At 36.4% G+C, this 24,031-nt stretch overlaps 1 protein-coding gene across 1 annotated transcript in view; it reads right to left on the bottom strand.

The window, feature by feature from the left end:
• The window catches only part of LOC145688878 (annexin-B12-like), a 67,765-nt gene extending 47,409 nt beyond the window's left edge, over nucleotides 1-20,356 (bottom strand). Inside the window, exons 1-2 of the mRNA XM_081763043.1 lie at nucleotides 20,142-20,356; nucleotides 6,039-6,209 (exon numbers count right to left, since the gene is read on the bottom strand). Of these exons, the coding sequence (XP_081619169.1) occupies nucleotides 6,039-6,209; nucleotides 20,142-20,168 (198 nt within the window). The 5' untranslated portion in view covers nucleotides 20,169-20,356. The remainder of the gene's footprint in view (nucleotides 1-6,038; nucleotides 6,210-20,141) is intronic.
• Between the last annotated feature and the right edge of the window lie 3,675 nt (nucleotides 20,357-24,031).

Below are 24,031 nucleotides of genomic sequence, written 5' to 3'. Positions count from 1 at the left end.
GGAATTTATTTGTCTGTAACTATGGATGGAAATCAATAGCATCTTAAGACAATAGACAGTAGCACCTCGAGCAAAATTGATAAATAAAAAAACAAAGAGACAAACAAGTTTCTGCTTCGTAAAACAAGTTCTGAGACAATCTATGAACCTCAAACGCCGTTATTTAACTATTAACAGATCTTTTCTTTCTTTTTCGAGAAAAATAACAAAAAAAAAAAAAAAAAAGGCCTTTAAACATTTTTCCTATCTTTTATGCTTTTCAAGATATTGACATTTCTAGTTTTTCTTTCAAACTGAAATCCTCGTTTTTAGATATTTTCGGGATGAAAGGATATATCCAGTTTCCTTAACTTTTTAAAGATAATCAATATTGGCATTGCACATTTCTTCTTTCAAACTTTTGGAACTGTTGGCATTTAAAAAAAATTGAATCCCGCCTTTCTTAACTTCTTTCGTATTTTTTTTTTTCTTTTGAAAAACGAGATAGCAAAAATATGTTTTCTTAAGCTCCTGAAACTGTCGAGTAATTGCTGGCATTAAACATTTTTCTCCGAAAAGAGGACCCCTTTTGGAGTTACTGACACAATATGTCAACTTTAACTTACATTGTTTTTAACCTTTACCGCTTTTTTTCGGGGGGGGGGAGTCCTTCGGAAAGAACCGAGAATGCCATGTCCGCTTTTCTCAAGATCCCCGAGAATCCCTAAAACTGTTGAATGTGTAAGTCTAGACACTTTCTTCCATTAGCACTTTCAAAACCATCGTTCATATATTTCATTTAAGCAGGCTGCTAGAAGTCTTTACATTTTAAAGATTTTCCTGTGTTACAGGATTATTTTTATGTTTTTTCTTAACTGATCTAAATTCCATGTAAATTAGATTTTCACGAGTTCAGCAGCTCAGTAACGTTGTCTCTTAAAATAGTTAACCTCCCATTGATAAAGGTTTTACTTTAGCTAGCTATACAGAAACAAGGAGGGGGGGGGGTGTACAATTGATTTAATTAAATTTATAAATTCTGTAAATAAAAATAGCTTTTCTTACCTGCTTGCTGCACAATGGACAAAAGATTATTCTTCCATCGTATGTTAGATCTGGAAATTCTTGCAACCACTGGCGAATCAAGGTACTTTTTGAAGACTTCTCCTTTGGCATTGTTGCGTATGATACAAAACTTCTTTTTAAGAATCCTCAAGATCTGTGACTGGGCTGTAAGCCGTTGAGTCCAATTGTTCATGCGTTGTAGAGACGATGTATCGTTCTTGAACTACGTGTTTAAGATAAATCACTGCACTGACCCGAAAATGATACATGGATGGATACTCCAGTCAACTGAACCGCGTCACTTCATGAATCGTTTCTGTTCGTGGACTTTGGTTTTTCCCAAATATTGAAAGCGAAGACCCGAAGAGATTCTTGCTTCAATAGAGCTGTGTGTTGATTTGTGAATGTGTGTGTGTAAACTATTGTCCAAATTCCAGAGAGCTGAACGGATCACAGAAGAGCTGAAGTGAGCCGCTACAGAAGAGAAAAGGTGGAATAGTTCCAAGAATGCAGAACGGCAGGGAGGGGAATATTGGTTACTGCGATATGCACTTAGCAATAGCTTTGGTTTTGCCCCTGGGGAAAGAGAGACAGACAGAAAGAGATAGAGATCTTTCAGTACAGTGTCTGCAGGATGCAAAGGGATGGTTTGTCTTTGTCTTTCACAAATGGGCTTGACCTTGAGCAGAAATAGCTCAACTTTTAGAAACAATTTTTTACATACAACCACCCTCTGCGTTTCACTTCTTCATACGAGTTAGACTAAAATTAGCCTCGACAAACACACTCACTCTGCCTTCAGATTTGTCAATTAAATTTCACTCAACACTAAAAAAAAAGTTTATTTAAAAAATACAGGAATTTTGTATTTTTTGCAGTTTTAGGCATTTTTAGGCCAAAACGGCCAAAATAGGCGCTAAACTCCATTTTAGGCATTTTTAGGGCACTTATAAAGTGTTTTAATAGGCTTAATTCCTCATGATTCGTAAAGATCCGAAGTATTTTTTACTTCCTATAAAGGGAACAAAATAGGCATTTGCCTTAAAATCCGAAGTCTAGTTATCATATATCATACACCCTTTCTGTTGATCAGCTCCGGATACTTATTTTGAATTGCTAGGTGTATTCACGCTTAATAGGTCTTAGTCTAATGTTCTGCTTGACGGTAGCATCTTGTGATGCATGGTACCCTTTTAATCCCACCAAACACATATTATATAACCTTAATGGGTATCAGTGTGGACTTTCCCACAGAGCTTTCTCGTCGCTTCAACCACGATTTTTTTTTCGCACATTGTTGTCACTCACTTTTCATCACTGGTGGTCAACCGCTACACAAATGGCTCGAATTCGTTAAGTTTCACTAGAGAGAGATTCGCACGATCGAGTAAAGTTTTTGAGTCAGATCATGTGGCAACGAAACATCGAGCTTACGCATAGCATAGATTGTAAGTGCAAAAATTACACATACACACAGACGATTCATCTATGCGATCTTTCATATGTCTATTGCTGCTAAGCGTTATACCAACCAGAGATTTCGTAAATTTATTACGACCACGGATGTTAATGCATTGAGAAAAAACCGTTATCCGGACAGCGATATAGTGTACAAATATACGGGATCCTTATGCTTACTACAAAAATCAGTACGAAACATACGCTATCCATATGCTACACATACTGTTTTGTTTTCCGCTCAGAGGTTACACCATGCCGTTGCAGGATATCTGACATCTAACAATCTTCCGTACATTATATACGTATACGTATGTTACACAAGTCAGCTATATGTTACATACGTCCTCTGTATGTGAGATACTTACCACCTATATACAGTTCTTTCATTCGTACGGAAATTACGTATAAAATATACTTTTTCAGTTATACGTTTGCTGTACGTTAAGTCCAAAAACTACAGGATTTATTCATGTACCCTACGTTTTTACGTACACCACATATGTTTTTTTTCTCAGTGTGTTTAATAGCCCTTGAAAAAATTTTAATTGAAGAATCAGGTCATTCATAATGCACTGTAAAAAATGAGGCGTTGAAACAACACAAAATGAATACCACTTTAGCGTGTTACTTATGTGTTAATTCAGCACCAAGACATCGCCTTCCGAGCATATCAGAAATAACTAGTTGCTACCTGAGAGAATTGCATTGGTATTTATCGTTTAATATGAACAAAGCTTTGCGAAATATCTTTGGCACTTATACCAAGTAACGAATAATATTCTATGTTTTCTGTAATCGGTCACACTAATATTGTTGTAAACCTGTGAATCGTCTGACAACAGTTGCATAGGCAACAGTTCTGCCATTTTATGTTCATATTTGCTAAAACACAAGAATAACAGATAAAGAAAACGGATGGAAGTACAGCTATCTGTGTAACTATTGTCAGATGATTCACAGGTTTACAACAATATTATTGTGACCGATTACAGAAAACATAGAGTGTTATTAGTTACTTGCCATAAATGCGAAATATGTTCCGGAAAGCTTTGCTCATACCAAACAATAATAAATAAATAAATAAAATAAAAAAAACAATGCACATACTTACAGCCAGTAATGAGGTATTTCTGATATGCTCTGAAGGCAATGTGGCTGGTGTTGAATTCACACACAAGTAACACACTAAAGTGGTAGTCATTTTGTGTTATTTCAACACCTCATTTTTTGCTGTGTGTTTCTGTCAGTTGTGTGACAGTAGAGTTTGTTTGTTTGTGTGTGTGACAATCCTCTTTACTCTTCAGCAATCCCCTCAGTTTTGCGCTATCATCGTCTGGTCTATTGCTTACACAATCCGTACTGCACTACACCAAGTGACTATTAACACATGACAGTCTCAATGCATGACATTCAGTATTACTAACTCATTAAGATTATATGTTACAGTACATGGCTATTTTTATTATATACAAGGTGTATCACAAGTACGGAGCTATAGATCAACGTCATTATGATTAAGGATACGAAAAACTGGAAAGAGAGGAACGTTGTTGGAAATAGGTAGTTTCAACCTAAAATAGTGGATTTTTTTCCAATCGCACCAGCTGTTTTGGCTCCACACTGGTAAAGTACTCGATGTTAAATGAAAAACCAACAATGCTCAGCAGATTGTTCCCTTTCGGCTTCACCAGATCAACAATACAAAATTATTGGGAAACGGATTTGAGGTGTTATAAATTCCCTCACATAAGAATGTGCATGTTTCCAGTGTCATTTTTGCGCATTTATACGTTTCATTCGAACCTGCTTTTTTTGTTTAACATACGGCGCCTTATCAGTATAGAGCCCAATCGGTTGGCGTAATTGAAAAAAATCCCAATTTTAAATTGAAAACAATCTGTTCCCTAAAACTTTGCTTTCTTTTTATTTTTTCGAGTCTTTACTCAGAAAAAAAGTTGTCCTATGGACCTGAACTTTTGATACACCTTGTATATATTTTCTCGATGATTTCTGTAAAGATTTAGTTTAAATTTTGCGTGTATTTCTATATCCAGCGCATACTAGAAGGTGGTATTCTTTGTTATGTTTCGTTGTAATTTTCTCTTCAGCCGTCAGTTGTGTTGAATACCACCAACGGCCGTGCCATTTTGCAACGCACATTTTGCATTAGTACGTCTATAATTTCTGGTTGCAATAGCAGTATAAGATCAAAGGTAGAACCTCTTCCTCGGACGATGAATCTACGTCAAAGAGCCATTACTCGCTATCGCTGTTTCCTCCCTCTCTCTCTCTCTCTCTCTCTCGGGAGATCAATATTGAAAATGCAATTAGTATACATTTCTACCACTTTTGGTTCTAGTAGAGAGATTCGAGTAAAGATAGTACATTTTCTTTAGACGCTAAATCGATTCCCAAATGTTGCTTGGCGTTATTTATTTGTACTATGGCAATTAACGTTGAAACTTCCCTTTTGAATAAAAGATTGACGTAAGAATGGAACTTATCCTAGGAACGCTGAATTGATTCCAAAAGATTGCTTCTCGCTTTTTCATATCATATGTGGTCTATGACAACTAAAGTTGAAACGGAGATTGTTAATTTCTACCACTTCCGGTTTGAATAGAGGATAAACAAAGTAGATTAAACCTATTGTTGGGACGCTGAATCGATTTAAAAAAAATCGTTTGTCTTCATTTCTTACGGTTTTTTGTTCTATGGAATAAATACTGAAACCGGAAGCAGTAGTAAATTTATACCATTTCCGATTTTAGCAGAGATGATCATATACTTTTTTTTTTTCAGACGCTAAATCAATTTCAAGAAACCACTTCTCGTTGTTACCGTTTCACTTCTATGGCCATCAATACTGAAACCAAAAATGGCTATTTTCTACCACTTCCATTTTCAATATAAGGTTAACGAATGAGACGGAACCTACTCTTGGGCAGGCGTAAAACCAGAAATTTTTGTTTGGAGGGGTTCAAGCTTTTTGCGGGGTGTCCAATACTACTACAAGCCACTACGTCTATGTAGTATTGAACGGGTATTATTGTGCACCCGAAAAAGACGATAATTAATTGTACAATACTTCCACCTATATTTTCAGAAAAAAGTGGTAGACCTAGATTGCTTTTATAAGAGAAAGAGTACAGATGAAGTGTAATATTAAATTTTTATGCTACACTAATTATTTCCCTGTTAAAAAAAGTACAGTTCTATTGAAACAGTGTACAAATGCATGTTTAGTTAGGAAGTTTTTTGGGGGTCCGAACGTGATGGACCCCCGTGGGCACACCCCTACTCTTGGAACACAGAATTAATTTTAAAAAAAACTTATTGATGTTTCTTGCCATTTTTGATCTAATACATGTCAACAGACTGAGTGAAAGGCAGACGGACGGACACAGTCGTTATTTGACTTCCGTTAATTATGCATAGCATATTTTGGAAGTTTAGAAAACATGCTTTACTTGTATTAATACTACTATGTACAAGAGCTACTATAGTAATATGTTTATCGACGTTCTACTTACGGCTCCAAATAAAGTCTTGTATTTTTGTTTTATCCTCTGGCGTTGGTCGTTGCTATGAGAAGTGAGAACTTCAATAATCGCTCGTTCATCCGTTCCGATTCCTTTGAATGCTTTGTTGAGTTTCTGAGCGGCGCGCTCAGGGTTGAAATTAGCTGCTGGCCCCACAGTGCCCTGAAATGAATATGGAAAAATTTAAATAAGCATTATTCATTAAAATACTCGTATCTACATGAGTGGAAATTAAGAGGCGCGATGGCTCAGTGTTAGAACGTTCACCTCTCGTGAGAGGGGTCCCTGGTTTGATCCCATGTCATGTGAGTTTGTGGTGAACAACATCGTATCCGTGGGTTCTCTCGGTGTTCTCCCGTTTCCTCCCACATTCTTATTCCAACAATTCTTCCAACATCATTCACATTCAATTGCCGTAGTCAATTGTCTCGCTTAGCCTAAAGTGCATAATCTTGGAACGGGAACAAAAATTTAAACTTCATTTCAAAGAAAAATGAAATCTTTGAGTTTTACGTCCCACAGTTATGCCGGTTAGGCTAAAGGAGACGGTGATTATGAGAAATGAATGAAATGAAGAAAGTGGGAGAAAACGGGAGTACTCCGAGAAAACCCACACGCACACGGTGTTTGTCCACCACAAAGTTCACTTGGCGGGAGCAGGGTTTGAACCCGGGACCCCATGCACCAGAGGTGAACGCTCTACCACTGAGCCACCGCAGCCCCTTCATTTCAAACATTTCATTGATTGAGCACACTGTCTATAGCTTATACTGCACTGTTATATCCATATTGACAACCCGCTCAATTCGTGCCTAAATTTGGGGATGTAAAATTGAATTGAGCAGATCACCTTCCACTCACCATCTAGAATGAGTGGGTAAATTATCTGGTTCATATGCGAGAGGTTTAAAGTTTAGCACATAACAATTGGGGATTGAGTCTGAATTATAACACATTAATTTCAATGATTAAATAACAAACTGTATTTCTTATTAAATGTGAAAAGTAACGTGTGTAAATGTTGTGAATTAGGACGGATCTTTGGAAACTTTGCCAGTCGAGTAGCGCGTATCGAGCTTTGAGCAACTGAGTCCTGAATTGGAGTAACACATACCTTTTAGTTTTCTTCGAACGACGTTCTCTGACGAACTCCGGTGTTGGTGTGTAGATTTCAGTATCGCCAGGTTGATACTCCTATGGACATGTTGTGCTGGTCAATTGATGCTTAGCATTGAGTATGGCCTCACCGTCAATGCTCCGGTCAAACTAATGTTGGCTGTTAGTCTTCCCTCAATAGGATCACCGATATTGTGATTAATTCTTATGGTGAATCACATTCGAACTTTTATAATGACAAACTCAAACTACTTTGATAAAATGCAGAACTTCTCTCCCATCTAAGAGAACAGTAACTTCTCTCTCTCAAAAGCGCGATGACTTCACTTCTAAAAGAACAGTAACTTCTTCCATCCAAAAGGAACAGTGACTTCTCCATCCTAAAGACCTCCTGCCTCTCGGTTTTGTTCGAATCTTGAGTTCCGGAATTCTGTGGCGTCGTCTGCTGTCAGGCACGTGTGACCTCCTTTCATTCGAAGAACAAATTCTTTCCTCGTGTCAAGACTCAAAAACTGCAACACTCGACACGCTCTGATTTCCCGATTCTAGGCAATTTCCTCATATCCGTGAATGTGTGAAATGTTCACAAACATGTTACAATTACGATTCATGATTTTTACAGAATGTCATTAATGTTGTGGTTAACGCATTTCATAAATTTTCTTCCTGCATTCGCAGACTATCCATTGTGCATTTTGTTTACTTTATTTGCTGACAATAAAATGATACAATTCTACCAGCTTGCGTTAACCTAGATTTTAACAATTGTTTTCCTTCACCACATAATTTCTAATATTTCATAAAACCCAATATCCTTAAAATAAATGAAATTGATCATTAAAATAAAATTCTTATACATAAAATTCGGGCTCTGCCACAATATCTATATCTATCTATCTATCTATCTATCTATCTATATCTATCTATCTATCTATCTATCTATCTATATATATATATATATATATATATATATATATATATATATATATATATATATATATATATATATATATATATATATATATATATATATATATATATATATATATATATATATATATATATGTGTGTGTGTGTGTGTGTGTGTGTGTGTGTGTGTGTGTATTATGTTACATTCAGCAGCGTATGCAGAAGTTCGTCAAAGAAGGGGGGGGGGAATTCAACCTTCTAACGAGGGAAGGGCGCGATGTCACTCACAAAGAGACTAACGGAAGTGTCACTCACCGATTTGAATGAAACTTTGCATACTTGTAGAACATCGAAAAATAATTGACAAGTATTTTTTTTTTATTATTTCGACCATCCTTTGAACGTTAGAGGTGGTCTCCAAGCATAGACAGAAAACAATCATTTAATGTAGTAGAAAACATACTGCCACGGGAGGGTTTGGAGAGCTGATTCAGAACCTGATGTCAAAATTACAAAATTCAAAATGGCGGATCCAATATGGTGATTACAATTACTAAAAGTCTTTTGTCATAAATTCTATGACTGATTGCTACACCATACAACCTTTAATTTCTGCAAATGGTGTTTTGTTACCACCGTTGTTAATTGTTTTGCAGGAAAAGAATGGAAAATTTGCACTATAGTGCAAAACAACCTCTTTAAATCTGAAAATGTCCTTGTGAAAGCATCAAATTTGAGAAAATTAACAAGTCTTGAGATCATGGTTTCAAAAGGTTTTTCTTCCAGCTTCTAAAGCAAAGTCTATTTTGCTATTAGCTTCTTGGAATGGTCACAATTAATCAACATTTGAACCTATTTTACGAACAAAAGAGTACCTCAAAATAGAAAGCATTCCTGCAGGAACAACAGGTAGGATTCAGCCTTTTGATGTGTTCTTCTTTAGGCCGTAGAAAACCTTATTGAGACATTTTTGACATTGTCCTTCTCTGCAACTATAACATAATTAAGATCCAATCACCATTCATAACAAGCTTTCTTCTCCCAGATTTGAAAATCTTATCAGGTATGTGTGGTACAAAAGCGGTTACTTGGAACAAAAACTACCTGCATTTGAAAACCCAATAATATTTTGTTTCAAAAATTATGCAGCATTTTGCGATTTGTGCACGGTTATCGCTGTAATAAGGTGTGCGCGGTGTAAACAAAGTTTATGCATCACATACTTACTTGCAGAATATCATTACTGTAAAAAGTTTTCTCAATAAATTCATAATTATAAGAATTGAGGATATATGAAGTTCTGATATAGTGAGAGGCAAACAAACACCCCGAATAGTGAGAGGCGAGAGAATTCGCTATAAATAAGCACCCTGAATAGTGAGAGACGAGTGGACTCACTATAATCAAGCACCCCGAATAGTGAAAGACGAGTGGACTCTCTATAAAAAGCACCCCGAATAGTGAGAGGCGAAGGGACTCACTATAAATAAGCACCCCAAATAGTAAGAGGCGAGAGAATTCACTATAAATAAGCACACCGAATAGTGAGAGACGAGTGGACTCACTATAAACAAGCACTCCGAATAATGAGATGCGAGAGAACTCACCATAAATAAGCACTCCAAACATGAGAGACGAGTGGACTCACTATAAACAGCACCCCGAATAGTGAGATGCGAGGGGACTCACTATAAATAAGCACCCCAAATAGTGAGAGGCGAGAGAACTCACTATAAATAAGCGCCAAGAATAGTGAGAAGCGAATGGACTCACTATAAACAAGCACCCCGAATAGTGAGAGGCAAGAAGACTTACTATAAATATGCACCCCGAGTAGTTAAGAGACTCACTTTGATCAAGTATTCCGTTAAAATAAATATAGAAACGGGTTTCAACTCGGTCTGCAACCTTCTCGCAGTAACCCCTGCCAACTATACTTGTTCTTGGCTAACTGCAGAGCATTTCAAACCAGAAGACTTTTAGCAATTGTAATCACCATATTAGATCCTCCATTTTTAATTTTGTAATTTTGATGTCAGAGTCTGAATTAGCTCTCCTAACCCCCTGACAGTATGTTTTCTTCTACATTAAATGATTGTTTTCTGTTTATATTTAGAGACCATTCCTAATGTTCAAAGGGTGGTTTCTACCCTTAAACCCACACCATTGCCGAAATAAAAAAAAATACTTGTCCATTATTTTTCGGTGTTCTACAAGTATGTGAAATTTCATTCAAATCAGTGAGTGACACTTCGGTAAGTCTCCTTGTCAGAAATAATTGCACCAAATTTGGTGTAGGAGTAAGTAATGGAAATAGAAAAGAACTTGTAGAAGCACTCGTTTCGCAGGCGTTCGGAATCAGAAATAATGAGCCTCTACAGTTCAGAAGTATGACCTGTCAATCAGATATTGATGGGACGGAGCATTTGACCACTGTTGCGGCCAATACAGAAGTTAAATAAGTAGGAATGAAAACAGAAAAGATGAGCTGAACAGAAAATGCGTTAATGTCTGCCTTCAGTCTCACCAGGCAAATGCCGGGATCAGGGGTAAAAGTGGATCTGAAAAGGTAGGAGGACGCATGACGTCATGCCGTCCCCCGTGCCTATCTTTGCCCATTGTATTCTTTTAGGAAGCTGGGGGACGCCATAGATATTTTTGGCGATATTTTTACCAATTGGGTATGCATCAATAGTTAGCTCAATGAAATTATATTTTCTAAAAAATAAGAAAATGTATACTGAAATTAATCATGGGAGTTGCCAGAAGTTTTCCAGATTCCAAGGAAGAGGTGGAAATGAAGTTGCTGTATTTCTTCACACCATAAGATGCTGACAATACACACATATTATATGTTCGAATCCACCAATATTAATTGACTTCATTTGTATGGGTATTTGATATCTACGACGTGGCCCCACCAGAATTAAAATATTGTGTGTTTGTGAGGCGAATTTAAATATATATTTCGGGATTAGTGATGTTTAAAATTGGAACAATTGTGAATGGCCATAACAAAAATAACCGTTTAAATACATAAAGACTATTCATTAACACAACTATGTTAACGCAAAGGATAAAGGAAATATTTTAATTTGGTCTACTCACCACTAGCGTCAAAATGTATTGGACAGAAACAGCCTCGTAACAATTGCGTTCAAGACTCGAAATATAACTTACGCATGTTTCACAAACACTGCACTTTAATAATGTGAACACAAAATGTATATGAGCGTTTCACTTCTGTTACCTAGCACACGGGCAACATGAGACATAACGTCTTCACTCTCTACACACATGCTATTTTCGTAAAGTTAGCTTCCAAATTGGACTCAACAGAATTAGAAAATACCGTAGTTAACCTTAATATACCGTACAGTGAGTTATAGGACCTTCCTGTTTTTTTTTTTTTTTTGGTGGCATAATTAAACAGTTGTTAACAAAATCATTAGACTAAAAAATATAGCAAACACACATAGCACCAAGAACTGTATTCTGTATTCAAAATAAATAAATAAATAAATAAATATGCTAAAGAAACCAACACATGTTCAGTTTGAAACAGATGAGACTGCTTTATATATATATATATATATATATATATATATATATATATATATATATATATATATATATATATATATATATATATATATATATATTTCAATTCCTCTTTGTAGAGATAAGGTTGGTAATGGCAAGGGCAGTTGATGATTTAGTATCTTGGCCGCTATTCGCCTGGTAGGACTGAGGGCGGACATTGACGCATTTTCTATTCAGCTCATCTTTTTGTTTTCATTCTGCTTTATTTAACTTTTCTATATTGGCCGCAACAGAGATCAAAGGCTCCATCCCATCAGTATCTGATTAACAGGCAATACTTCTCCTGAACTATAGGACCCATTATTTTTGATTCCGATCACCTGCGAAACGAATGCTTCCACACGTTCTTTTCTACTCCCATTACCTACTCCTACACCAAATTTCGGGCAATTATCTCTGAGTGACATTGCACCCTTCCCTCGTAAGTTCATATATTTCCATGTGTTTATATAAATATCTTAATATGATAAATGTTTATTTTTTCAAACTATTTTGTTCAAGGTAGGTTAAACCGCAAAACACCCTTGCGTACGCCACTGATTACGCTTGATATGGAATAAATATTTGTGGATTTTAAATAAGTAATTATAACATTTTGATATTTAATATGATTCTTCTCTTAATAATAAACAGAAAAACGCGTTCATTTTCAGCATTATAGCTTTTAATTTTCAATAAAGATAGATAGACAGATAAGGAGAGAACGTAGCGGAGCAGCGACTGTTAACTATTAGGAGTTAGCGTGACCTTCAGACAAACTATTGCTATTATAATAATACTAGCCTTCGGTTAGCAAGGGACTTCGCCAACGGACCCCCGCATTTGCTCGGCCTACGGCCTCGGACCTCATATTTCAGCTTATGTTTCCGTTCTTCAAATGGAAGAATATGGTATTATTCATTGCAAAAAATTAATACCCCTTTCTCCCTTGAATATGTATTTCAATCGAAGTTAAATGACAAAAACCCTTTTCGACTCAAATGTTGACTGTGTTTAGAAATTTATTTCAAATGGTTCACCTGTTTCTTGGTGATGATGAAACTGAAAACTTTAAAGTCGTTTTTACATATTGAGAAAAAAGTTAGAAATTGTTATAATAATTGAACGTCATTCCCTTTTCCCCGCCTTTTTCTTCCCTTCTAAGGGAAACTAAAAAAAAAAAAATGAAAAATGTTATTAATTATTTTAAATTAAAAGTCTAAATATCAAATTTCATGTCTCTAATCTTAAGGGGCTTCGAAATATAGCCGTCTTATTACAACAATTTTAACTCCCATCCTTTTTTTTTTCCCTCGCCAGTTATCTTACTTTGTAGGAAAGGTACGACACTTTTTCATCTTTTGAAACCACTTAGAAAATTATTAATTCCATATACTTTCCTCGTTGTTGCTCACAGCCTCCTAATAAGCAGCAATGGCGTCATCATCAGATGGAAAATGACGCCCAGGTAACTATTTTTTTGGTTTGAGGAACATAAGGGAAACGCTCAAGATCAGGTGTGGCGAATAGGGTGGAAGTGACAACAGTTCGACTCCTTCGTGAGTAAAAACGTCTACAGTTCTATCAGCACTGTGGACACTTGCATTGATGTGATGTAAGAGCAGATGACCAAGTTTTGATCTTGGGTGTTGGGCTTTCCATTTTTTAAATACAGTGAAACCTCTACTAACGGACACCTCTATAAAGCGGACACCTCCCATAACGGACATATTTTGTAATCCCAAACACCGCAATAGGGAAAAACATATTGGGAAACCTCTCTAAAGCGGACACTCTCTAGTACGAGCACGGACAGTCTTTCTTGTCTTTTATAGGTATTATTTACCTCCTATTACGGACACTTTCTCTAAAAACAAGTTGAAAAGTACAGTAAAAATACACTTTTAGTAATTCATACTATGTCACCAAGGAAGAACACGAGGGTGTGACAACATTTTGCCTCTTCAACTGTCTGTTCAGCAACCCTGATGAAGGGTTTCTGTTTCACAACACCCTTATATCCTTTGCTTGCATTCCACTCCCACCCAACCTTTTTCAGAAACATAAGTGATGACAGATGCCCACTGTTTGGGATGACACATCATTCTACTGCCCCGCTGGATTCTCTAACCAAGCAGAAGACAAGTTTTGTATTTTTGACCATGAGTACGCATATTGTCTTTAAAAGAAGTCATTACTGGAATGCAATTAACTCACAAATTAAAGTAACACACAGAAAACATACTAAGTAGCGATAAATGTAAAGTGCAGAGAACTATAACATCTTATTCTCATGTTATGCCTCGAACATAGGGAATTGGATGACGCAGGTACAGTAGCAGGCACAGTAGCAGGTACAGTAACATTTTGGTAATATTCATAAATATGTGATTCATGCAAAAATATTTTTTCTGATTCCATATTACCTTGTTTATTAATTTACGTTAGAAAATATTGAGAACTCTGTAAGGCGGACACCTCTCTATAAGCGGACAATTTTTGATTCCCCACGGCTGTCCGCTTTAGAGAGGTTCCACTGTACATGTTAGGCAAGCAAACTGTTGTGTAAAGCTCAGCATTCACTGTAAGCCAATTGTCAAGTGCGACTATCGCAACATATTTCTTCCGTGAGAAAAAAAGATCGATTTTCTTCCAGCATTCCGAGATCTCTCTTCACTTTCGTTGCGGGATCTTCATTTTCAAATAACCACAATTACAGTTGCAGGTTTGTAATAATGTATCATAATGATAACTACACGATTCGTGATGCATGAAAATGTTGTAAACATCACAACTTGCGCCTCGGTCGAATTTCTTCAACATAAAGTCACACTGCTTCCCTCTGCACTTTTTTACATTTTCGTGAATGAATGTGGCACAGCGTGAAGATCTTTCCTTAAACCAAAGTGTTCATGCACAATTGTCTGCATTGCTGTTGACCAAATGTTAAGAGTTTCTTTTTCTATCTCTAAATAAGAAATATGGATCATTTTCCTCACTAGTTCCCCTGTACGAGTAGTAGTCATTGCAATGTTAGGCCGTCCGGAACGAAGTTCAAGAACAACTTTCCCTTTTAAGTTCTCGAAACTAATTTCTAAGAGTGTCTTGTGAAGGGCGAAATTTGCTGTAAGTATTCACTAAACTTTCAACGCTTTGTGTTGTGGTTAAGCCCTTTTTGTAATAGTACACAATTATGGCACAAAAGTCACGTCTTGACAGCTCAATAACTAATAACACAATGAACGACGCGTGCTATCTTATCGCTCTTATTTCTGGTCCCACTATCATTGACTCGCCCTTACCATTGTTTGCTGGAGGTCAATATCAGACTGTCAAATGCAACACAAACAAAGTTGCTGCGATGCTAAATATTTTCGCCATGCCTCTCGTATCAAGAAAACGCTTAAACACTTCTTGAATGATTTAAAATGAAAAGTCTAAATACCAAATGTCATGTCTCTATCCTTAAGGAATTCTTCTTGAATGATTTAAAATGAAAAGTCTAAATACCAAATGTCATGTCTCTATCCTTAAGGAATTTCGAGTTATGGCCATCTTATTTTAACAATACAACCCCACCCTTTTCTATTTCCGCCATGTTTTCTTCTCTTGTAAGGGAAATATCAAAAAATCTTAAACTCGCCTTTGGTCATTTTAAATGAAAACTCTAAATACTAAATTTCGTGTCTTTAACTTGAAGGATTTCGAGATAGTGCATCCTATTATAACGATTGTAACCACGCCCTGTTTTCTTCCCTTATAGTGGAAATATCAGAAAATGATTATACGGTATTAATCAAGAAGTCAATATACGTACCAAGTTTCATATTTCTACCCTCCAGAGATCGAGAGATTTACTATAATAGTTGCCACCTCTTACTTCCACTTCTACCCCAAAATTTCCAAGAATCCTTTCTTAGTTGTACCTTACGTCACAAATCCTATGCTATCCAAATTTCAGGTTTCTAACTTAAGGATTTGGCCTGGCCAGTTGATCAGTCAGTCAGATACTTACTCCCTCAGAACTTCAGCTGAGAAGCTTCCATGCTCCACTGTCTTCTGCTAACCTCATCGTCTTCACGCACTAATTTTCTGTTTTGATATCGTCCATCAATTGTATCATCCTTCGCCCTTTCCCATTTTTTCCTGCCATCATACCCTCTAGCACAGTGCTATTCATCCTTTTCTCCTCACGTATCCCTAGACACAGTTCGCCATCCAGTTGTGTACCCCTGAAGCTGTTTAAACGAAATTAAACCTAAATGAACTTATTACACTTAATACATATGTTCTGTTGATTAAAACGGGGCGGCAAATAGAGACCCAACAAAAGGACAATCAATGTGCCAATCAAAAGACTATTTACAGGGGATAAAGTGCACATCCAAAAATAATTGACATGGGAAATTTCAAAACATATGGGAGACATGCAGTTCTAATGAGGGAGATTTTCTCCTCATCCTCCCTGATAATTCGCACACTGAAGACAATGTTAAAAATTCAAAAACTGAAAGTAACTTTAGGACTAACCTACTAATGAGATGCGCTTACGGTCTCTGTATTCGGACTTCAGATATAATTATAAAAACTACAAACTATATGACTGGGGTATTCTTTTTTGTCAAGTTTCCAAAACCGTGGCACGTAAATAAAATGCGTGTGTAAAAGAAAATGCTGAGACTGTATGCAATAAATACTAAACGATTACTTGGAAATATTAGACAAGCGTGACGCCATCTCGAAAATCGTCCATTGGAAAGAAAAAAAAATCTCCAACTGTGATCATTCCATAAATATTAGAAATATACTTATTTTAGGATTACGTACCCCCAGAATTATCTTCAAATACCCCCAGGGGTACGCGTACCCCGGTTGAATAGCATTGCTCTAGCTCATGATACAGGTCCTTCTTTGCCAATGTTCCAACCATTTTCTCCTTTTCTTTTCGATAATATCTAAAATTCTTTTCTCACCCACAATTTCTAACACCATCTCATTAATTTTCTGCTCGATCCAACTAATTTTCTCCATTCTTCTTCATATCCACATTTCGAAAACTTTCAGTAGCTTTTCATATTTTTGCGTAATGTTCATATTTCTGCCACGTACAGTATAATATTCCACACGAATAAGTAATTTACTTAATACTTTTAATAACAGACATACAGAATAATAAAAAATAGGGTTATATATATATATATATATATATATATATATATATATATATATATATATATACACTTATATTTAGCATTACACGAATCTGACAAAATGTATTTGATTATTTTCTAAGAAGATTAATGAACTATACCAACAAACTTCAAGATGTGATTCTCAGGGGAGATGAAATATATATTCTTGGGGCGCTTAATTGAGTACATAAAACAGCTTCTCGCAATCAATAACGGTATTCACTCTGTAGCAATCAACGTTAAAATTGGAAATGGTTAATTTCTACCACTTCCGTTTTAACTAGAGAGTTAAGAAAGAAGATGGTAACTACTATTAGAACGCTAAATCGACTCCAATTTTTTTTCTCGCAATTTCTTATCGTTTTTGTTCTATGCAGGTCAATATTGAAACCAGAAGTTGTCACATCCACTGATTTCTATTACCTCAGATTTTAGAAAAGAGTCAAAGTTTGAGATTAAATCTATTGTTGGGACACTCAATTGATTACAGGAAACGGCTTCTAGCTATCTATTATAGTTTCTGCTTAATAGTGGCCAATATTAAAACCGAAAATGGTTTCTTTTTTATCACTTCTCCTTGCAATACCACCTCTATCAACGAACTGGATTCAGGGGCGTCATTTAGGGGGGCAGGAGGGGGTAATTGCCCCCCCAAGAGTTTGAGGAATACATATACTTTAATAGATTGCCTACTAATATACTAGTACAAAACGTGAAAGTCTTATGTCGGTGGTGCTTCCCCCCCCCCCAAGCGAAGTCTGAAATGACGCCCCTGACTGGATTCCTAACTTTTTATCCTCTACATCCTGGTGAAAATTGATGAAGACCCACCAAGTAGTTCTTGATATTTTTTGTCTCCCGGATGGACGAACGGACTTACGTGTAAATGTAAGTATGCAAAGAAGTTTTCATAATCCAAATTACCTTAAAAAAATCAATGGGAAGATTCTGTACGTCCACTAAGAAAGCTATAATACAAGCAGCAGAAAGGAATGTTTATAAAGCTTGTGCTTCCCTGAAAACCTAATTCCCTCCCTACAAGATAGCTTTACAAAAAACGAAGCATATAGATAGTACTAGCTACTAGAGGAGAATGCGTATTGTAAATTTTAGAAACAATGTTTCAAGGGAAATGTTTGGTCCTACTGTACGTAGGGTGAAATTACACACTATCTACTTGTCATGAAATAAAACCCAATGCAGCGATAAGATCGAAATATGAAGATGAACAGCATACCGGTACGTCATTTGCAAAGCAAATACTGTATAAGCGATAAGAATAGTTTTAGTTACAATCCCTTAGGTTGAATATATTAGAAATAAAATGAAATTAAATCTTTCAGCTTATTGTCTAATTATTATGCCCATTAAGCTAAGGGAAACGGATGATTAAGGCAAGTGACCGATGGTGGAAGAATTGGTGGAATGAAACTGTGGGAGGAAACTGGAGTACCCCGAGAAAACCCACAGACATGATGCTGTTCATCACAAACTCAATTGGCCGGGGGTCGAACCAGGAATCTTACATACCAGAGTTAAGTGCTATACCACTGAAGCACAGTGCCCCCTTGAATACATTAAGAAAAGAGCATAATAGAAATATGGGTACTAGGGAAGTAAGTAAAACAAAGCTTACTATCAAACAGTGGAAGGACAGAATTCAATAGCGGGACATTTCTATGTGTGTGACAATTAATTAGTTAAAGTAAAAGTAGACTCCCGGATAGGCCACGAACCCAAAAATGATGCGTATGGAAGTAAAGTCTCTACTTAATTGACTACTGCACTCATGCAACTGATGTCCTCGCCACATTTATGCCTGTTTACTTTCTCCTGTTACCCCATGTACCCATTATAAATGGTCCTCGGAGTCGCATTAGAACGAGGGTAGAATAAGATTTTTCGTCACCTCTATCGGGGATTTTTATTTCCCATGAGATGAGAAATAAGGTTTTTCTAGCCTTGTCTCGTCTCGATCCTTAAAAAGCTTTCTCGTCTCGTCTCGAAATTTTCCTCGTTTTTGTACAAAATTTATGCCCTTAATTTTTTTTCTTAATCTCATGTAAAAATAATAATTATTATTTAGCGTCATAAGAAGTCCACAAAGGGTATGATACAACAATAATTAAACAATATTTATTATTGGAGTATATTGTGCAATGACTCCCGTATCTTTAAACATTGATAAATGATCTTCATTGTATTCGTATAATTTCTTGATGGATTTATACAACGGTAGTTTTGATGCTATGAATAATAACATTAGAAAACTATTTGAAATCTAAGACGAGCTCCTTTGTGGTTAAGCGGTTAGCATATGCGCCTATGGTGTGGGAGACCCGGCTTCGATTCCCGGCGGGAGCTCATGTAGTTTGAATTCCACGTTAACGAGTAAGTCCACGTCTCATAAAGCCTCGCTGCTGAAAGGAACGCCGGAAACTCAAAATCAACTCAACTCATTGAAATCTAAGACTTGGGTGAACTAGCGTGGCCCAGAAAACTAGTGGAATTTCTCGTCTCGTCATGAAAACCTGAGAATTGCCATCATGTTTATCTAGTCTCGAATTTAAGAAGGTACTTCTTGTCTTGTTTTCGACACGTGTCCATTGTTTCTTCCAGACATGACTTTGGGGAGGCACTGCTCCCCGGAGCTCTGAGAGCCCCCCCCTTCGGAGGAGACCAAAATAACACCTCTATAATATAATAGTGCCAGCAGTGCCCCCCCCCGGAATACTAAGTATATCCCCCTGAACATTTTTTCTGAAAGAACGACCGCACGAGGCAAGCAACAATACCGGGGATTGAACCCATTCAATTGTCAGATAGACGCCTTATTGTGTACGTTACCGCTGCTCCAATTAGTTAGTTACTCTACATTAATTTATTTGAAAGTTGTTAATCTATACATTGATCTACTTTTATCTTTCTTTATCTTTGTTTACTGAAATAGGTAAGTGCATAATTGATCCACGAATGCATTTTTATGTTTCAAGGAATATTTCTGTACACATATATATATATATATATCCTGAGAAGCAAATATCACATGTCAAATTAGTTGTTTTACACCTCCTGCAAGCATAAGTTTTCTGTCTTGACACCTTCTGCTACGATTGTTATATCTATTAGGTTATTGACCTAATAGGATATTTGAAAATAGTATGAACATTTACATAACATATTTAAAAAAAAAAAAAAAGAAAACTAGGAACACGCGAACCATTGCTAAAAATTCTGGAACTTTTAGCATTCATTATAACTGTCTACCTAGTTTTAAAAGTTAAAAGAAACTTACCCGTGTCCGCTGCACGTGATATGCCATAATTATAGAAAAATCTTGACTTCTTCTATTATTGATTCTTACGTCATCGTTTAAATAATGGAGGAAACTATAAATTCTATAGAATTTAAAACATCCGGTTATTTTCACTGGCTCCCTAATGCTTGCTTGCGACCCATCCGCTCCACGACTAATTCGAAAAATATCACCGAACGTAATGTACTCGATATTTTTCGACGTGGTATGACAGGTGGCGTGGCAGGCGCAACTACGCATACTCCATTATGTGACCAATAGGAACAAATTTCTTTCAAAGCACAAGGTAACTTGAGATCAGACTGGGTCGATGTTTCTGTTTGTCCTCATGGCAATGCTTTATTTCGATTATGTATGTCAGTTGAGAAATGTGAAGGCTTCATGAAGTTCTGATAGACTTTGTTTTCATCATTATTTATTTTATATTATTATTATTACTTTTCCTTAAGTTCCAAAGTGTTGCATAATGTCAAGGTAACATTATATTTCCTACGTGTTGGAGTTATCGATTATGTAAAACTAGAACAAACTCTTTCGTAATGACCAATATTTCAGATTGAATATGCCACATGTATCTAATTAATGACTAATGAGGAGCATAATATAGTAATTTCAATCTTCCTTCCTTCCAAATATTCTTCTCAAACCATATTGCAATTTTTTTCTGATCTCTACCTCGAATTTTAACTTAACATTATTTTTTATAAAACTTATTAGAAAATTTTAAAGTCCGTAGCTATAATTACTGTCCTTTTTTTATGCATCATGACCATGTCACTTCTCCACTTCTAGAAAACTCAATTACTTGGTTATCATTTTGCATAAAGCTATGTTTGGGTTTTTCTGGTTTTTCGTCAGTTTACTTCACTACTCTAATGACTTCATCTCTAGGTAACTTTCCTCGTTTCATGCTTCTTATGTAGAATTCAACTTCTTCTTGTATGGGTTATCTGTGTTTCTTTTGTTGGTGGTGTTTTCTTCCACTTTCGGTTCATCGCATGAATATAATTTGTTGTTGAATGATTAAATCTTCTTCAATATTTCTTTACAGTTTTTTAGTGGTTGTGCTATCTTCTTTCAACACTTTGATTAGCTTCAGTTCATTACTTAGGTTCTGCTTTGTCTTTGTAAGACCCATGTTGTATTCAATTATTTTTCGTATGACATTGCTGTTAAGTTTCGTACGTATACTTTCTGTAATACAATTTCCATATTAATTTTCAAAGTTCCACATATTCTACAGTATTTTAAATGTCACATTGTTACTATTATTGTTCTTTTCATAATTATATTTTTTTAAGATTATCTTCTCATTATTTTTTCTCGTAATACTATCTATCTTCATAACTGTATTCATCAGAATGTTTGTGGTCTCCCTGCTAGCTTCGAGTATGTAACAAAAGGAAGTTTTTCAGCCCCAGTTGAAGTCTGCCCCCTGCTCTTCAAGAATCTTCCTTTCTGCATACGTTTCTGTCACCGTAAGTCCTCTAATTTTCGGAAGTGAAGTTTACACGAAACTATTCGATTGTTGCTTCCTGTATTGAACCTATTCAGAATATTTTAGTCTTGAACAATTTATCCTCTGTTTGACATTATGAAGTCCGTTTTGCTTATCCTTCCAATTGGGTGTCGCTATGTCCATTTTTTGCGGAACTTTTCCTGAAGGAAATCTTCTCTTAAGGAGTTTCTACGTTTATCTTTCTTTTTGATTTTTTCTTTTGTCTTTTTTCGTTCTTTTTTGGTGTTGAAGTCTCCGATGATAATGTTTACGTAATTATTTTCTCTTTTACTAAACTCTCCAATTTCCTAATCTTTTATTTTTGCACCTGAACGACGTGTTGCAGGAGCTTGCAAAGTGTGTCTGACATCTGACAGGAACGGGACGTTAAGAATTAATTGAAGATGTGTGAAACTTGTTTGATCTACCACCAAATATCAAACCGAACCTCTCAGTTATGCAGATTGGAACCTTTTTTATTATACAGTGAAATCTACAAGTTTAAGTAATGATGGGAGGGAGACTACGTATCGCGAAATCAACTGAGATTAGGATAGCCTTTGGGAAGGGGCTGGTTGTCTTCTTCGCTCTATCTGCCCGTGAATCCACCACTGAGTGAATTTATATACGATTTAATAATGCATCACAGTGAAGAAGTCTTATCTACGTTGATATGGTAAATTCTAGCGTTCAGGCCTTTGTAAGGGTAAATCGTGCATAGGATCGGAGCAGTAGCGAACAGTGATTAACGTCCACTCTGACCACTGATGTAAACTGCCTAACATTCTGTGATTTGTTTTTCTATGCAAACATGTAACGGAGAATGTCTACAAGAGATACATGAACTGCACGATCGTATTAGCCCTGAAGTGCAACGCTGCAAACCATTAATGCGAAAATGTTGAAACACATGTGTCATGAGCTAGATTATCGCATTGATATTTGCAGAGTACGCATGAAAGGGGTTCACATTGAGTATTTGTTAACTTGTTTCACAATAACTATTGGTATATAAACTTGAACAGTTACACTACATATATAAATAGGGTTATCTTGTCCCGTTTTACCGGGAGATTCCGGTTTGAAGGATCTTGTTCTGGTATTCCACCGGTTTAAATTTTGTTCTGGATTTCAGTCATGGTAATCTCTCCATCCCCTTTTTGTGTACCATATCCACATTAAAGTTTCTAAAATACATCATTATTATACTGTGTTATTCTTGCTGTTACATGCTTATATATTAACAGCTATGTATGTAATCTTAATTTCTAATATGCTTGAATATTAATAGAACGTGTCATGTCACGGCATAAAGTTCATGTATAATCTTTGAATCTAAAATGCGTGTCTCCATTCTAAACATCATTATTGATAAATCCAACAGGAATGAAGTTTAAAAAAGGAAATGGCTCTTGTCAGGCACGCACCCAGAATTTTTTATTGGGAGGGGTCCAATCTGGGGGGGGGGGTTCAATACGACAAGCCATTACGTCTATGCAGTATTGAACGGGTATTATTCTGCACCCGAAAAGACGATAAGTAATTGTAAACTACTTCCACCTATATTTTCAGAAAACCATTATAGAACTAGATTGTAATTATTTATAAGAGAAAAAGTACAGAAGAAATGTATAAGATCAAGTTTTCATGCTACATCAATCATTTCCCTGTTAAACAAGTAGGTATAATTTTCTTAAGAAAGTGTACAAATGTATGTTGAATTAGGAAGTTTGAGGAGACTCCGGACTCGGTGAATCTCTTCGTGGGTGCGCCCCTAGCTCTTGATGTTCAGGCAGTTTCTACTGGTGGAAGGAGTGAACGTACACTTCTTACTTAAATGCCCCGCTTTGGAAGATTTACATCCACCAAAGTATCCCGGTTTCAGTGAACTGAACTTTAGTAACCATATACATAATTGAATTTCCATTACTTTGAAAATTTATAAATAAAATACCGCATATTCAAATCGTTTTGAAAAATTCAGACACGGTGCCTCATCGGTAGACCGCGTACCTCTGGTGTGTGGCATCCTTGGTTCGACGCCCGGCAAATAAATTTGTGGTGAACAACGTCGTATCCGTGGGTTTTCTCTGGGTACTTCCGTTTCCTCCCACTTCTCATTCCATCAATCCTTCCATAATCATTCGCTTGACTTAATCATTGTTTCCTTTAGCCTAAAGGGCACAATCGTGGGGTGTTATATTGAAATATTTCATTTTTCAATTTGGGGCCGCGGTGGCTCAGTGGTAGAGCGTTCACCTCTGGTGCTTGGGGTCCCGGGTTCGATCCCCGCCCCCGCAAGTGAACTTTATGGTGGACAAACACCGTGTGCGTGGGTTTTCTCGGGGTTCTTCCGTTTCCTCCCACTTTC

The sequence above is a fragment of the Thermobia domestica genome, chromosome 7 (genome assembly GCF_964235325.1).
Source record: "Thermobia domestica chromosome 7, izTheDome1.hap1.1, whole genome shotgun sequence".
Lineage (NCBI taxonomy): Eukaryota > Metazoa > Arthropoda > Insecta > Zygentoma > Lepismatidae > Thermobia > Thermobia domestica.
The sequence above is the reverse complement of the archived record's forward strand: the minus strand, read 5'-3'. Positions and strand labels throughout refer to the sequence as shown.